Raw genomic sequence first — 19,453 nt, 5'->3', positions numbered from 1 at the left:
AAAAAAATTTACAAATTGAAATTTTTCGATTAGTAACTCAGTAATCAATTTTTTGGATAGAGACGCAAAATAATTGTAATAAAAATTTAATTTGTCGAAGAAATAAATAAATTTCGTTCATTTGAACGTTCAGAACTTTAGGATCTTAATTCCTGGGAAATTTTTATTATTTTTTGAAAATAATTAAAAGTTTGTGTAGAATTTTATTAAATTTTGTTTTAAATAATTGAATTCTTTTGGAAAATTTGATGAAAATAGTAGATATTAAAAATCATTGAATTGAGGAAAATTTTTGAAAATAATTGAATTTTGGAGAAGAATTTAATTATTTCTAAAGATAATTTAAATTTTGATGAAAATTTAAAAAAAATTGTTGAACATAATTGAATTTCTGCGAAGAAGTTTATTACTTTTGAAAATAATTGAATTTCGGCAATCATCTGTAATAATTATTCAAATTATATCGAACAATTTACGAACTTTTCATCTTTTTCGAATCAAATTACGGACTTTACAAACCTTTTTTTTTAAAAACGGACTTTTACGGATTTATTAATTAATTAATACACAGAGAAAAATATATAGTAACTTTTACAATTTTCGAAGTAAATTTTGTTGTATTGAAATAAATTTGACTAATTTTAACAAAAATGTATTTCGATCGTAGCAACTTTTACTCTAAAAAATAGTAATAATTGCCATAAATGTACAGAAATTTCTTTCATTGTAAATTTTAGTTTGAAAATAGTAAAAGTTATTTTATTCGATGAACACTTTTATGATTTTGTTATTCGTTTATATTCGTGTAATAATTCTTATGAGTGAGTATCGATTGTAATTCAATAGTAATTAAATTAATTAATTAATTAATAATTTTCCCTTTTTTATCGACACCAATTTATAAGAAATTATTGGAAAAGAACAACAATAATTTAATAGAAAATACAATAAAAAGTGAATAATTCGGTGCGGAATAATTGAAAATCGAAAAAAAATGTTACGTCCTCGCTTTCTGTGTGCTTACAGCGGCGACGTCGAACAAATGTCACCGCAAGGAGACTTGGGAAAGAATTCGACGTCGTCCCTCAAAGTTGAATTCGAGATTGGAAAAGGGATCGCAGGACGTTTGGATAAAAAGAGAAAGCGTTCACACGCAAACTCGAAGAAATGACGAGGATCACGATATTGTCGACAGTAGTAGTGGTTTAGATGATTCCCTACCGAGAATAAAACCAAATAGACCCAACAATCTGCCATTGGGTAAGATTCAATTATTATTTTTTTTATCTTCAACAAATATTTATAAATACACAGGCGAGGACGTAACAGAAACAAAAATAAAATAAGAGGATAAGAAGAAAAAATCTTTCAAAAAAAAAACAAAAATTGGAAATATTCAGAAATTCTTAAGTGTACAATAATTTTATTTTCTTCGAAGAGCAGATAATTTTTAAATTTATTGAATGAATAAAGAAATAAAAATAATAAATAAATTGAATTCGATTGAAAGGAAAAATTACAAGTTAGCTGAAAAATGGTATAAATAGGCAAAAAGTAGTTTTTGAAACTATTATTTTTTGACAGACAAAAGACAATTTTCTCGTTCATAAATATCTGTAAATTTTATAGAAATGAAATTTTGAAACGCATCGTTATCGTTGTATTTTACAGGTCTCTCAATAACCGCAAGTAGCTCGTTAAGCTCCGGAGAATTATTAGAAACCCCGCCACGTGCTCCTTCATCTCCATCTGCGGCGAGCCTTCAACTTAAATCTGAGCCCCTCGCAATTGAATTAGGGGGAAAAAGTAGTAGCGCTCCACTCCTAGAAAATAACAACGTCGACAAGGACGAGACACAGAAACCTGTAAGTGACAAATGCTAATTCGCTACATTTTTTTATGGCTTCTTTATTTATGTTTTCTTCGAAGGAAACCACATTTTTTTCACCCTAACCCTCAATATTTTAGAGAGAAAAAAAAATTATTTCCTGAATACACTTTTCTCCAAACATGCGCTGTGAAATTATTTTCAAGATTTCCTTTTTTCAAAGTAGATTAGAATATTTTAAACTTTGAAAGATTCAGAAAATATTTTTTTTCAATTGACGAAAATTCTTTAAAACTTTTTACATTATCATGAATCAGTGAAATAAATAAATAAATAAACTAATTTCATTATGATTAAATATAATAATGAATAATAATAAATAATAATAAATACTTACTAGAAAAAACGAATTATTGTTTGTCTGACTAAACTTGATTTGCTATGCTTGAGAATTATGCTTTACCTCTATTTTTAAAATTAGTAACTTGAAAAATTGTCCCAACAGAATTGGTTTCGAATTGAAAAAATGTGTTTCATCAAGCAATTTTTTTTTAAAGTAAAAATAAAATTAATTCTGTCGGACTAAATATTGATTTTTCTACTTAAAAAACTGATATATTTTCACTACTGTTTCAACTATTTTAAAGTTCGTTTTAATTTAATGCTAAATTAGTTTTAATGAGTATGTATTGTTTTCTACTCCAGAAACAAATTGTTTTCCACTAATTTTTTACTTGATAATTAAAAAAAATTGTCTGACTCAAAATATTCTGTTTTACTTGGAAAATAAAATGTAAAAGTATTCAACTTTTTAAACCTCTGAGAAAAAAAATTAAGACACCACTAAAAACATTTCATTTTCTAAACCTGAAAAATTCAGGGAATTTGGATCGAAATCCTGTAAAATTGTTGTTTTCTAAAGTTTTTGTGTTTATTCCCGAAAATTCAATTATTTTGAGGCATTTTAATAAAATTCTTTGCAAAATTCAATTATTTTTATAAATAATAATATTCATCACAAGAATTCAATTATTTTTAAAAGTAATAAATTTCTTCTTGGAAATTCAATTATTTTAATAAATTCTAATAAAATAGTTCGCAAGAATTCAATTATTTTCATAAATAATAAAATGCTTTTTAGGAATTCAATTATTTTCAAAAAAAATTTTATAAAATGCCACACAAACAGTCAATTATCCTCAAAATTTTTAATAGAATTCCAATTATGTTTAAAAATTAACAAAAATTCAATTATCTTTATGATTAATAAATTTTTTTTCCAAAATTCAATTATTTTCAAAACTTTTAATAAAATTTTTGTCAGAATTTCAATTATTTTTAATACATTTTTCATCAAACTCATCAAATTTCTCGAAAAATGCAATTACTCTTAAAAATTTGATTAAAATTTCTCAAAAGAATTCAATTATATAAAAATTTGCTGATAAAATTCTTTATGAAAATTCAATTTTAAGAAACATTCAATTGTTTAATAAAAATTTATTTTTATATAGTTAAATAATTGAATTCTCGTAGAATTTTCTAATAAATATTCATATAATAATAAATATCTAAAAATGAATTTCAAATTAAAATCTTTGAAAATTTGAACTTTTCATACTTTTAATTAAAAATTCTATGGAACTAAGTTTTCTCAAAAAGCTTAATTGAAATTTTTTAAAATTATTAAAATTTTTTATTTTTTAACGTATATTTATTTGAAGAATTTCGGAATAATCGAAATTTCTTAAAATTAAATTGTAAACAAAAGAATTTGAAAATTCACAAAGAACTTTTTCAAAAATTATTTTTAAAAAATTGACTCAAAGAAGAATTATAGTTAAAAATTCTAGAAATGAATAATCGTAAGGATGAACATAATTTTTAAAGAAGTTACAGTAACAAAGTAGCAAGTTTTAATTATTATAAAACATGAAGAATTCGAGCACTCCGAGTCGAAGACTCAGAGTGGTCGATATCTTCATGTTTTATAATATTTATATGTTATTGAATTTCAAATTTTTTTTTTAATTTTTATAAAAAATAGTGATTAAATATTTATTTTCAAATGAAGTTATTGATGTTTTTGAATAATTTTCGTTTTAAAAACCTGAAAAAAATTAAATTTTTTAATTTAGAAAACCTGTAAAAGTCAGAGAATTTGAAAAGAGCAAATTTTCCTTGATTACAATTTTGTCTGACTAAACATAACATTGTTCTACTTGCAACTCAAAGTTTCGCTGTCAGTTGCTTTTGATTCTATTTTAGAAATATTTCTTAAGTACGATTGAAACAATTAAACTCTTATTTCTCCACTCAACCTTTTTTTTCACTATAAAATATAAATTGAAATTCGTCTGATTAAAAACAACATGTTCTACTTAAAACACAAAATTTACGGTCATCAGTTGCTTTTTTTCAGTTCAGCAATAGTTTTTAACTGTGATTCAAAAACTTAAATTCTCTTTAGTTAGTCGACATTTTTTTTGTCAAAAGAATTCAATTATATAAAAATTTGTTGATAAAATTCTTTATGCAAATTATATTTTAATTTGTCTGACTAAATCCAACTTGTTCTACTTAAAATACAAAAATTTCTCTCACTTTCATTTTCTACCTGAGTACTATTTTTTAATGACGCGACGATTCAAAAAAATAAATTTTACTTATCCAGTCGTCAGTTTTTATATTTTTAATTGAAATTTGTCTGACTAAACACAGCTTGTTCTACTTGAAAAATTATTTTAATTGTTATTTTTGCTTACATTTGGGTAGTATTTTTTACTATACTTTAAAATTGAATTTTTATACCGTTAGTCGACTATGAATTAGAATTTTGTCTGACCAAATACAACTTTTTCTACTTAAGATACACAGTTAATATTCAACTAACATTGTTTTTCAGTTTTTCTACTTCATTAGTACAGTTTGTTCTACTTAAAATGACAATAACTAAATATATGTAAATAGATAAATAGAAAATTAACAAAAAATAGGGAAACATAGTCAGGGTTGGACCACCTTTGGAACTTTATTTATAACTTTTTTAGAAAATAAGTTTAGCATTTAGCTAAGGTTGGAACTTATAGTTAGGGTTGGTCCTGACAAGTTCCTTTACAATAATAAATAACCGAACGTAAATAAATAAATAAAAAAGGGTTAATAAATAAAAAATACAATAAAGAAAAATAAATCAAACAATCAAAAATACGTAAAGAAAATAAAGAAAATATTTGAAAAAAGAAAAAAAAAGAAAGCGATAAATATAGTTATGAGCTGTTTATTTATATATAAATATTTATCTATATGTATATATATTGATTCGGCAAGTGTTGGCTCTTGGGATAAAGTTGGACACTTTTCACTTGAGGCCAAGTATACGTTTTCATGTATAAAGATCAAATACACATCAATACAAAGGGAAGTTATTCGAGGGCTGAAGGCTGTCAACCGATTAATACGAAGGCACGGCTCACTGGTCGATTAGCTTTGATCGTCTACAAAACACGCATTCGAGTGACGTGTTCACTAACATGTGGCTCTTCGTTGAAAACCTGATCATGTGAGAGATGGACAGGCCATGTACTGACACTTCATTGATAATTTTACCCAGTTTTCTTCCATATAAGAGTGAAAGCTGCGCGCTCCAAATTTTATACACTTATCTATCTACTCTCAGCATCTCAGGTTTATTTCCCTATATACATATATACTCAAATATTTAACACTTTATTTTCACCTTGTCTCAATATTTATTTATGTCCACTATTAACAAGTCAAACAAAAATTGCATATGCGAAAGAAAACAAGTCGTTTAGTTGCGTCGCCTTTAAAAGAGCCATTTGAGAATAGAAGTTTTGCGATAAATCGTTTTCGATTTTCTATAACACTTTCGCTTTTTGTTATTGAGAAGAAAAAATATTTTCTTTGAAAAAAAATATTTTACCAGTAATAATTTTAACTAGAATTTTTAACTAGATTTTTTTTCTTTAAAATTAGTTCGTCGAATTAATAAGTTAGTAGAAATGTTAACTAATAAATTTTAACTAATTAAATAGTTTTTAAACTAATTTTTAAACAAATAATTTTTAATACAAAATATTTTAATTAATAATTTTTAACTATTAAATTTATTATACTACAAATTTATTAACATGAAGATATCAATCACTCCGAGTCTTCGACTCGGAGTAATCGCTTTCTTCATGTTTTATAATAATTAAAGATGGCAAATTGATAAAATTATTATTTCATATAATAAGAATTTTGCTAATGCAACTTCTTCAAAATTATTTTCAATTATTATTTTCTAGAATTTTTAACTAAAATTTTTCTTTATACAATTATATTGTTAATAATTTTCAAAAAAGTACTTTGACAATTTTCAAATCCATTTGTTTACAATTCAATTTTACTAAAAATTTTAAGTATTGGAAAATTCTTCAATTAAATATATATTAAAAAATAACAACTTCAAAAAATTTCAAAAAACATTTAATTAAACTTTTTGAAAAAAATTAATTTTACAGAATTGTTAGTAAAAATTCTAATTTTCAAAGATTTTAATATGAAACCTTTTCAAAATTGAATTATTTTAAAAAATTAATTTAATGCTTGCAATATTCAATTATTATCTAAAATTTTAACTGAAATTCATTTTTAAATCAATTTCTATTAGAAAATTTTTCTAAAATTTAATTATTTAAATACAAAAATTAATAACTCATTGAATAATTGAATGTTTCCTTAAATTGAATTCCCATGAAGAATTCATTCATTTTATCAACAAATTTGTAAATAACTCAATTCTTATTGAAAAATTCTAATAAAATTTTTAAGAATAATTACATTTTTCGAGAAATTCTATTAAAATTGGATTTTTAAATAATCAAAATTCTGTGATGAGTTTTATTTATCTATGAAAATAATAAAATTATTGGAAAGAAATTTATAAAAAATTTGTAAATAATTGTATTCCTTGTGAAATTTTTATTATTTAATGAATATAATTAAATGTTTGCGCAGAATTTCATTAAATATTTTTAAATAATTGAATTCTTTTGGAAAATTTTATTCAAATAGTAGATATTGAAAATCATTGAATTGAGAAAAATTTTTAGAAAATAATTGAAATTTTTGCCGAGAATTTTATCAAAAAGTTTTTAAATAATTGAATTAAAAGATTTTTATAAAAAATTTTAAAAATAATTGAATTCTTACAGCAAATTTTATTAAAATTTTCAAAAACTATTGAATTCTTACGAAAAACTTTATTAATTTTTTATAAATTATTGATTTTTTTTGAAAAATTTTATGAAAATTGTGTTTCCAAATAATTATATTCCTGCGAAAATTTTATTATTTATAAAAAAAATTGAATTCATAAAAAGAATTTTATTATTCACGAAAATAATTGAATCTCTGTAAAAATGTTATATTATTTATGAAAATAATTGAATTCTTGCAAAGAATTTTATCAAAAAATTTGATAATAATTGAATTTCTGTGAAGAATTTTATTAAAATTTTTCAGAATCTTAATTAAATTCTTTTGAAGAATTCTTTTGAAAAATTTCTTTAAAATAATGGAGTTTCTTTAATAATTATAATTGATAGTTTTTAAAGTAAATGAATTTTATATAGACAATTTCTTTCAAGTTTTTAAAATAATCGTCTGTCTTAATAATTGAAATTAAACATTTAATTCTTGAATTTTATTGAAATTTTTAGAAAATAGTTGAATTTTGTCGAAAAATTTCTTTAATTTATTCAATATAATCTCGAATTTATTAATAATTGTATTGAAAATAATTGAATTCCTGAGAAGAATTTTATTATTTATGAAAAATAATTTAATTTTTGCGATTAATTTTGCTATTTATATAAACAATAGGTTTATTTTGAAGAATTTATTAAAATTTTAGAAAATAATTGGATTTTTTCCACTTGATTAAAAATTGTCCGATTAAACTCACTTTTTTCTACTTAAAAAATAAAATCTACTTCAATAGACAACTTTTCTTACTTAATGAAATATATTGTCTGACTGAACGCAGTTTTTCTACTTAGACATTTTTTTCTAAATAAAAATTAAGAACTGTTTATATTAAACGTCTTTTTCTTAATTAATTGAAAATTGTCTGACTGAACGCTGTTTTTTCTACTTAAAAAACGAAGACTACCTTACAGGAATAACTTTTTTACTGAATTAAAATTGTCTGACTGGATGGACTTTTTCCACTTAAAAATAAACATTTGTCTCACCAAAAGAACTTTTTCCATTTGATTAAAAAGTTATCCAACTAATCGCATGTTTCTTTTACTTAAAAAATAAAATCTACTTCACAAGACAACTTTTTTTAAATCAATTATATATATTGTCTGACTAAGTGCGGTTTTTTCTACTTAAACTATTGCTATTTAACTATTTTACAATGAAAATGTTTACTAATTTGAATATCCGCTTTACACTAAATCAGATATTGAATGATAAAATGATAAAAATCTGAAAATTCTCATCGACAAAAGCGGCGCGCACTGTTTAAGCGGGAAAATATCATTCAAAACAGAAGAAAAATCAAAAGATCATGGGAGTTAAACTCTAAAATGAATACATGGGAAAATGGTAGTTAATCTTCATCCTTGTAAAAGAATCATTGGCAATAGTATATGGGAGCGGCTACTTCTCATGTGACGTTTGAATCGAACGCAGTTATCAGTCTCTTTTTCTCTCTCTTTCTCTCTCTCTCTCTCTCTCTCCTTCTCTTTTTCTGCCTAACACGTCTATCAAGTATCGATTAAGTGAAAAATTTAATTTCACATTTATCGAGAAACTATCTCCACACAAGTTATATGTAAATTCCTCCCAATCAATCAAAAGCTCCGGTTTAATAATAAAAATCATAGAATATTCACGGGATCAAGAGAATTAATTAATTACCATTTGTTTTTAGTCACGAAAAAGTGATAGATCGTTTCATTCATTTATAGTTGCTGCAAAATATTAAGGCTTAAAGTTTTCTTTCTTTTTGAATTAAAAATAATTTTAATATTTTTAAATGTAAAATAATTTATGCAAATTATTTTACTTAATTTAATACTTCAATAAATAATAGTAGAGAAAAATAATAATAAAAATAAGGATTACAATTCATATAAGCATAAGAATACTAAAATAGTAATTATAATAATAATAATAAAAGTAAAGAATATTTTAATAAAATACCCACTGAAATTTAAAGTTAGATTAAAAATATTTTTTAAATTTCTCGAAAAAACTAATTTTATCTTCAGAAATTTCTCTAGTACTTAATATGTAAATTTCCACTGAAAACTAATTAAAGTATCATTCATTTCGATTTGTTCTAGTTGAAAAACTATCATCATCTCGTCAGACAACTTCTTCCATTTAATAATATCTAAATATATATATATATATATATATATATGTATATATGTGATTTTCCACAACTAATTAAAGTTTCTTGGACTATATGCAATTTACTCTACTTTGACAAAATTTATCTTTTGTTTCCTTATTTTTCTACTTTTAAATAGTAAAAATAATACTTGATTAAAAAATTTCTGACTAAACGCAGTTTTTTCTACTTAGATACAAAAAGTTTCCACTTTTTGGAGTTTTTCTGCTTGATTAGAAATTGTCTGGCTGAATACGGTTTTTTCTACTTAAGAAAACAAAATCTCTCTCGCACGAAACAACTCTTTCTACTTAACATAATAATGTCCGACTAAATACATTTTTACTATTTTAAAAATAGAAACTGTTCTATTAATTAATTCCTAAAAATTAATTCCTTTTTCTACTTAATAAAAAATTGTTTTATACTTAATTCGAAATCGTCTGACTAAACGCAGTTTTTTCTACTTAAAAAACAATCTGCCTTACTAGAATAATTTTTTTTACTTAATTACAAATTGTCTGACTGAATGGACTTTTTTTACTTAAAAATAAAAATTAAAACGGAATTCAAAATGGCAAAATGCAAATTTAATTCTATAAATGAAGTAATTAAAATTGTATAAGTAAAAAGATTGTCTTACTGTAATTGTAATTGTCTTATTGTAAATTGTACATAAAACAAAGAATTTCGGAAATATTAAAAAAAAAAAAAAAAAGAATCAAGAATATTTTTCTGCGTCATAAAAATTTTATGGATTTGGGACGAATGCATATTTTAGAAAGGTTTAGCAAGTTTTAAAATATGCGAATTTATCGATCCACATAATAATTTCGGGAGTGGCGCGCATCTCATAAAACTGTCATTAGCGTCATGTTTAGATAAGCATATAAAATAATAAGGGCGAAATTATAAAGTGAGAATAATTTATCTTCCACTCCGTTCCAAGATAAGTTAAAGTAATTTCCAGTCATTAATTAATAAGACTTAGTGTGCACTGGAAGAAAAATTATTTCAACCAAATTTATCGATTACACGCGACTATTATCAAATAACAATTTTCTCGAGTCAAATAATTTTCAATTAAATTCAACATTCATTTGTTCAAAAGTAAATTCAAAATTTCGATTTTAATAAAAATTATTTCACCAAAAGGAAAAAATGTCTTTGATAATTATCAAGTAGTCAATATTTATATTAATAAAATTATTATTAATATATTAATATAAATATAGAATATATAATAAAATAAATAATAATATAAAATATAAAAATATTCATATTTCAATAAAATAAATTTCTTTCAGTCTGAGAAACAGTAAAATTTGAATACTATTATAAAAATACTTTCTCTTGCAAAAATTGGACAAAATAAATTCGTTTTTCTTGAAATTACAAATAATTGAAATTATATAGTTTGTGTGATTTATTAATAGAAAAGAAACGCGCAATGTTCTCTGTGTTTAAATTCGCAGAAATTATTTCAAAGAGCTGGGGATTTAATAATATTGAAACGGACGTATAAATGAAATATAACAAACTGGTCTAACATAGAATTAAAATAGCTTTTATGTAATTTCGATAAAATACCACCTGTCGATGATAATAAATTATTAACAATCATGTCTTAATGAAGTTAATAACCGTTCTGAATTATTTTATCAGTCTTTATTAGTTGAAAGCACTTTTAATACTAAATTAACGAGCCAAACTATAATTTACAATTTCATTCAGTTCTCAATATGATTAATTTCAACTGGTATTTTTTTTTCTTGCAAAAAGAAAGAAAAAGTTTAAATCTCTTAAAATAATTATTTATACTCTAATCAAGTTGTAAATAAAATAAATAAATAAATGAATACTGAAGACTCAATGTAATATATACGAATTTAAAAGTCTTTTTTTTAATTTTTATTGTTTCTCTAAAAATATTTTTTGCAAATGAAATTGTTTCATAAGAATTTTCCATAAGAATTTTTTGATAGTTTTGAATAAAAATTTTTTTGCAAAATTATTTGCAATATTTTTTATAAGAACTTTTAGAACAATTTTTAATAAGAATTTCCTATTACAATTTCATATTAGAATTCTTTAAAAGATTTTTATAAAATTTAAAAAAAACTATTATTACGTATCTTTAATTTTAAAATGACACAAAATTAAAAAATTAAAATAATTAAAACATAAAATTTCACGATTATTTAATAAATTCATAATGAGCTTCCAACAATAAAATGATAAAAATAAAAATAATTCAAACAATAGAAATAATAATTACACTGTATTATTATCCAAGGATAAAAATTTTAATTCAACTATTAATATTAATATTCATCAACTGTTAATATAGGTACGTACCTTTTATCGTAAATTGACACGAAATATTAAACAAAAAAATTAAAATTATACGAATATTAATAAATTTATAATCTCCTTCCGATAATAAAATAATAATGCAAATATTAATGATAATAATTAATAAAAATAGAAATAAAATAAAAATAGAAATAAAAAAAATAATAATAAAAAAGAATAATAATAAAATAATAATAAAAGAAGCCATAAAATTAACAAAAAAAAAAATCTTAAGTGTTTTTCAATATTTTTTTCTCAACGTTTTTGTAATTAGTAAATTTCGTTACAGGTACTACAGCAACCGAGGTCACAGTCAGAACGTCAATTATCAGGTGAGTTGAAAAAGAAAAAAATATTTATAATTTATTTCCATATCCGAACACGCTTCATGACGATTAACTACCGAGAGTCAAGAAACAAAAGTTTCGAGAGAGTGAGAGAGAAAAAAGAAAACGTGGCAAGACATTGGGACAAGTCCCACGTGTGTGTTGTTCGCGATTATATGAGTAGGCGTTTTTCTTGTCAGTGAGATTTCACAATTTTTCCCTCAACCAATTCAAGTCCTTGCCTTTTCGAGCATATTCCTTCCGCAATCGTACAGAAATTTTACATTCCAAAATCATCCAATCTTTTCATTTCATTTTATTTCACTTCTTTCTCTACAATATATTTACTCCTTTCTTTTCACAGAGAGCAAAATTAAATTCAAATTTTTCGTTCAATTTAAAATGATATTTTAAAACTCTTTCGTCTTTTTGTTTTTGATATTTATTTCACTATTTTTTATTTAATTATTATTTTACTGATTTACTCATTTATTTACCTATTTGTTTAATGTTTTAATTACTTATTTTACTATAATTAATAAAATATAAATTGAATTATAAACATATATTTATTTTAAATAAATAATTGTTTTGATTGTGTAAATTAATTTAAATTGTTTAAATTTTTTTAATGAGTCGTTAGAGAGTGACAAAATCGACTAATTGCAGTATTACAACTGAAGCAATTGACGGGGCAATCGAAACTACAGAAAATTGGCAAACAGCAATTAAATTCCTGCAAAACATGTGTTTTGTTCAATGCATTCGACACAAAAGTCGATAGCAGTCTTTAAAAAAAAAATAACAACAAGCACCAATTTTGTTGCTCTTACGGGTGTAATGAAATTAATTAGATACCTATTTAAAAAAAAAATTCTTTGCCAGTTTTGCTAAAAAAAAGTTTAAAGAAGAAATTTTATTTTTGATTCGAATAACAAAATAAATAATTCATTAAAAATTTTTTTAAACGAATTTTCAAGTAAGAAATTATCATTTTAATTATTAACTATTAATTAGTAATTACTGATTCATTAATTGCTATAATTAAAAAAGGTAGCAAAATTTTTAATAATTGTAAATTTTAATTAATAATTAATTCAAACTTTCATTGGAAATTTTCTCAGCTAGTATAAAAAAAAATGTGAATATAATTTTAAAAAAAGAAAAGAGAGAGATAGAAGGAGAGAAATATCGCATGTCCATTGAGAGTTGAAATAGGGAAAAAGCGATATCGGGTGAAAATTTGAATAAATAAAGTAAATTTTTTTCAAGACCCGGAACGTGACTGGTGTTCAATGTTTGGAACAAGAGAGAAGCGTCTTTGTTCGTAAGGTAGCGTGTGAACTTTCGAAAACAGTATACCTTGCACGGGATTTCAATACGTCGAAATAGTTGCTTGGCTGAAAGTGTTTCGAGCTCGAATGGGTTTGATCGCGATTTTAGAATGCAATTACTCTGAATCACCGTAAGGAGAACTATTACAAGAACTACGATAATTAACCGGGAGCACGATATTGTATATTGGACGCACGTTTAATGTATATTAAAATTGTTATTAACTTCTTTAATAAAATATTCATTGCGATAAAAATAAATAATTATTCTAAACATTTTTTTTCTATTTTAACAGGGCTCGAACCAAGAATTTTTAACTAAAATTCTTTTTTTAATCGATTATTTTTAATAATTTTCGAAAAAGTTCTTTGACAATTTTCAAATCCATTTCTTTGCAATATTCAATTTTACGAAATTTCAATTATTCGTCAATTCTTCAATTAAATATATATTAAAAAATAAAAACTTTAAATAATATTAAAAAAATTCAATTAAACTTTTTCAAAAAAATTAATTTCAAAATTCAATTATTTTTAAAAATTCACGCTATATTGCTTTCAATATTCAATTATTATCTAAAATTTTAACTAAAATTAATTTTTAAATCAATTTTTATTAGAAAATTCTACTAGAATTCAATTATTTAAATACAAAAATAAATAATTTATTGAACAATTGAATGTTTCATAAAATTTAATTTCCTTAAAGAATTTTATCAACAAATTTTTAAGTAGGTTATTAGACGAATTTCAATAAAATTTTTAAGAATAATTTCATGTTATGAGAAATTAGATTAAAATTGTATTAAAAATAATTGAATCTCTGTAAAAAATTTGATTGAATTGAGAACAATTTTTAAAAATAATTGAAATTTTGCCAAGAATTCGATAATTTTCGATAATTTTTTTAAACTTTTGAATATAATTGAATTTCTGCGAAGAATTTTATTATTTTTAAAAATAATTGAATTCTTGAGACGAATTTTTCAATAATAAATTTCTTTTTAAATAATTAAATTCTTTTGAGAAATTTTATTAAAATAGTAGATATTGAAAATTATTGAATTTTGATAAATTATTGAAATTAATTAAATCTCTGCGAAGAATTTTATTAAAATTATTTTGAAAAAAATTTGAGTTGTGAAAAAGAATTTGAATTTTATTCTTTAAAGAAATTCAATTAAAAATGTATTGACAATAATAATTAAATTCTAATAAATAAATTATAGGAAGGTTTTTTAAAATAATTGAATTTCTTTGTAGAATTTCAATAAAACTTTTAAGAATAATTACATTTTTCGAGAAAATCCATTAAAATAATTGAAATTCTGCGATGAGTTTTATTATTTGTGAAAATAATTGAATCCCTATGAAGAATTTTATTACTTTTGAAAATAATTGAATCCCTAAGAAGAATTTTATTACTTTTGAACAATATTAAATTTTTGCGAAGAATATTATTATTCTTGAAAATAATTGAGTTTTTGCAATAAATTGTAACTTTTACAAAATAGAATTTTTTTTCGTGTTTTTAATTAAACATCTTCTATAAATCTATTATTTTTAATGATTTTTGAAAAAGTTCTTTAAGAATTTTCAAATTCATTTGTTTACAATTAAATTCTACAAAATTTCAATTATTCATAAATTCTTCAATTAAATATATATTAGAAAATAAAAACTTGAAATAATTTCAAAAAAAAATCCGCAATTAAAGTTTCTCAAAAAAAAATTAATTCAATGTTTATGAGAAAATTCTACTAAAATTCAATTATTTAAATACAAAAATAACAATTTATTGAATAATTGCATGTTTCTTAAAATTAAATTCTCACAAAGAATTTTATCTATAAATTTTTAAATAATTGAATTTATATATTATTTATGAAAATAATTAAATTCCTAAAAAGAATTTTAATATTTACGAAAATAATTGAATCAACGTAAAAATATGATTATTTATGAAAATAATTGAATGATTGCGAAGAAATTTATAAAGAAATTTGTAAATAATAAAATTCCTGTGAAATTTTTATTATTTTTTGAAAATAATTAAAAGTTTGTGTAAAATTTTATTAAATTTTGTTTTAAATAATTGAATTCTTTTTGAAAATTTTATGAAAATAGTAGATATTGAAAAACATTGAATTGAGGAAAATTTTTGAAAATAATTGAATTTCGGAGAAGAATTTAATTATTTCTGAAGATAATTGAAATTTTGATGAGAATTTTGGAAAATTTTTGAACATAGGTAATTGAATTTCTGCGAAGAATTTTATTACTTTTGAAAATAATTGAATTTCTGCATTCATTTGTAATTTCTCTAATTATTGTATTGTTGTCGATATTATTTGCAATATTTCTTCTACTATTACTTAAAAACTCAAAAATGAAATATTTTATATTGACAAGTGTTGGCTACAGTTGTTATTAGGAAAAAAATATATTTTAATTGTTTTCTTACTTTTTTTCGATACAAACTGCGCTTAATTGGCTTAATTCATTAGAAAACTGTATTTCTTCATTACGAGTGACTTGAAGTGAAGAGTTTGTTTTAATCTTTCGCTAGAATCTAAAGCACGCCTCTTATCCTTTTTCGCTAAAAGTGGGATACTTGATAAAAATTCCAAATACGTGAGAGCGCATCTGAACGATTTTCTCGCGTTGATCTGTTCTCGATATTCTTTATAGAAATCAACATTCTTTATTATTATTCCCTTTCCTAAATTATTTTTCTGCTTCATTTCATAATTTTTTATTAATCATTTTTTTATTTCTTTTCTATTCATTTATTTATTTTATTTATTTATTTATTCTTTTATTTTGCTTTTTATTCATTTATTCCATTATTTTGTTATTTTTATTTTGTTTTTATTTGTTTCGTTTTTTCGTTTTTTATTTATTTTATTATTTCGATTTTTATTAATTTTCTATATTCATTTATTTCGTATTCATTCATTTATTTTTTTTTTAAATTCGAATCAACGTTCATGAAAGTGTAAATTTTCTCGATGTTCACATTATGATCTGATGAATTAAAGCGCGAAATAGAAACTCGATTTGAAGGAGACGGGGGAAAACAATAGTTCGAATCAGATTAACAATTAATAGTTATCTATGCAAATCAACTTTTAGTAAAATATTAAAACAATGACGAGTGATTTCATTGAATTAGAAAAACTGTAAAAATGTATTTACATCTAATTATTTTTATTTATTGAAAAATAATAATAAAATTAATAAAAATCAAATAATTATTTTTTACTGGTAGCAATAAATATTTATTGACGAATAACAAAATATTTATTTATATTAATTATGTCCTCTACTTATTATTTAATTTAATAAAAAATTTTTTCTTTTAAAAATTAAATTGTCATTATTATAAAATAATTATTTTCTTTTTTCCTCGTGATATATAACTACATTATTTATATAAATAAAATAAATACAGTAACGATATGCTAATTATTTCCTCTCGACATTTTTCATAATTAACTTGTTTTTAAAATTACTTTTCCTCTCGTATTAATTTATTTCCTATTGTTATCGCAATTACTCGAGTTTGTTATACATCACGACCTCTTACTTTTTTTCTTTCTTTTAATTTTTTTTAAACTGTTGCATATTTTCCAAGAAAGGAGAAATTAATTTATCATTTGAAAAATAGCTCAGTTTGTGTAGCATTTAGTTTTAATTAAATTTTTATTTATTTTATTTTTGAATAGCTTTAATTACCCAATTTTTGTTTATATAAAAAAATATTTATTAATATAATATAGTTCGAGTATAAAAATTTTCCAATTTTCTCTTATTTACAGTTTATTTTGTTTTAGAAAATAAATAGTTACAGCAGAAAAAATGTTTCTAATATAAAAGTTATTTATTTATTTTCATTTTTGACATATAAATAATCTTTAGGAGAAAAGTTTTATTACTGAGGGACAAATTTAGACTTGAATTTTGTCGATATAATTTTCAGTGCATGTCAGGACTTTGTGGATAAACGGGAATAAACTCGCGGGTTGTTGTTCCAGTTTAGGATACCCCAGGACGTTATCAATCTTCCCTCTCGACTTTATTGCACCTTTGCCTCAATTTTCCACTATACACACACAGAACAAATGATTTATTCTTTTTTTCTATATTCGAACTGCACAGTCTAGCTGAAAATGTGTTTTTGCACAAAAGAAAAAGAAAGCAATCTTAAACGAGAAGTGCTTCTTTTTACCTTGAGTAATAAAGAAAAAAAAAGCAATTGAAACAAATAAAAAATAAAAAAAAAGAATGCAATCAAATAAAGAAAATAAAGTAAATTAACAAAATAAAAAAAGGTAAATAAATGAAAAATAAATAAAAGGAAAAATAAAAAGAAATAGAAAGAAAGAAATCAAAAAAATAGAAATAGAAATAAAATAATCTAGTATGTTCATAAAATTTCGCAAAAGAATTCAATTATTTAAAAAAAATTGATAAAGTTAATCCAAAATTCAATTATTTCCAAAGCTAAAAAAATTTCTACAGGTAATCAATTAATGTAGAATAGCATTTTCAAAAAAATTTCGAAAAAATCAATTATTTAAATAATTATTTTTATTCAATTCTTTACAATAATTCAAATACTTTCAAAAATAATATCATTTATCATAAAAATTCAATTTTTGAAAAAATAATTTAATAAACTTCTAAGCAAAAATTCAATTACTTTCATAAATAATAATAAAACTCATCGAAGAATTTCAATTATTTTTAATACCTACTATTTTAAATTAATTAATCGAAAGGTACAATTATTTTTACAAATAAAGTTTTTCACAAGAATTCAATTATTTAAAATAAAATTTTCATAATTATTTATTATACTTCGAAAAAATTAATTATTTAAAACAATGTTTATAAAATTTTTGTAAATAATTCAATTATTTTCAAAAATAACAAAATTTTTCACAGAAATTCAATTCTTTGTAAACATTTTAATAAATTTTTACGAAATAATTCAATTATTTTCATAAATAATAAAATTCTTCTCAGAAATTCAATTAATTTTGAAAATTTTAAAAAATTCTGAGCAACTATTCAATTATTTTCATAAATAATAAAATGCTTTTTAGGAATTCAATTATTTTCAAAAAAATTTTTAATAAAATGCCACAAAGACATTCAATTATCCTCAAAAATTCTAAAAGAATTCTTTGTAAAATTGAACTATTTTTAAAAACTTTTCGCAATTCAATGATTTTCAATATCTACTATTTTTACAAAATTTCCAAACATAAATTCAATTATTTAAAATTTTTTTAAAAAAAATTTTCGTAAGAATTCAATTCTTTTCAGGATTAAAAGTTTCTCAGGAATTCTATTATTTAAATTAGAATTTTTATTAAATTAGTCGAAAGAAATCAATTATTTAAAAAATTTTATTAACTTCTTCGCAAGAATTAAATTATTTTTATATAATATTTAAATTCTTTCATGAATAAAATAAAATTCGTTGCAGGAATTCAATTTATTAGCAGGATAAAAAAGAAGTAAATATTTTTTGACGAAAATTATGAAAAATGGTTCATTTTTAAGGCAAACTGTATTTTTTCTACTCGGAGTATTTTTGCAAATAACGAAATAAAAAAAAATACTCTTTCACAGTTTTTCTGCGGATATCAAATTGAGACAAAAAACGAAGCAAAAATGTTGCGAAGCAACGTTTTGATTCGTTTTATGTCTCAATTTGATATCCGCAGAAAAACTGTGTTATAATAAATATTGTTCATTAATAAAGAAATTTCGGTATTTTTTTCAATTAATAAATAAATAAAAATAACGAAACAAAAAATACTCTTTATAATAAATATTATTTATAAATAATAATAATAAATAATAAATACATAAAAATAAACAAATAAAATCTTTTATTTCGATAAATGGAAACCGGACGTAAACTATTTGTCAACTATAAAAAATAAAAATTCGTAAAAAACTTAAAAGGATGAAAAATTCAGAAGATAAGAAAAAAAGTTTTAAAAAAACAATTTTCGTTCATAGTTGTAATTGGAAATAAATGAAAAAGAAAAAAACAATTGAATTTCCTAAATTCCTAAACAGTGTTGGAATTAAGATCGCATACAAGTTGACAGTATCAGCAGGTGTTTTAGTTTGATATAAAGTTGGAGAAGAGAAAAATTTTCGAACGCAAGCG

At 21.9% G+C, this 19,453-nt stretch overlaps 1 protein-coding gene across 3 annotated transcripts in view; it reads left to right on the top strand.

Annotated features, from left to right (window-relative positions):
* LOC122512227 (rho GTPase-activating protein 7) overlaps positions 1-19,453 on the top strand; it is a 317,373-nt gene that overhangs the window by 102,879 nt on the left and 195,041 nt on the right. For 2 of the 3 annotated variants that reach the window (XM_043627954.1, XM_043627956.1), the window contains 3 exons: positions 1,027-1,260; positions 1,672-1,865; positions 11,890-11,932. In XM_043627954.1, coding sequence (XP_043483889.1) covers positions 1,027-1,260; positions 1,672-1,865; positions 11,890-11,932 — 471 coding nt within the window. The remainder of the gene's footprint in view (positions 1-1,026; positions 1,261-1,671; positions 1,866-11,889; positions 11,933-19,453) is intronic. The other variant, XM_043627955.1, reaches the window with a different exon arrangement.

Source organism: Leptopilina heterotoma, unplaced genomic scaffold (assembly GCF_015476425.1).
Source record: "Leptopilina heterotoma isolate Lh14 unplaced genomic scaffold, ASM1547642v1 Lhet_95, whole genome shotgun sequence".
In the NCBI taxonomy this organism is placed as follows: Eukaryota; Metazoa; Arthropoda; class Insecta; order Hymenoptera; family Figitidae; genus Leptopilina; species Leptopilina heterotoma.
The sequence above is the reverse complement of the archived record's forward strand: the minus strand, read 5'-3'. Positions and strand labels throughout refer to the sequence as shown.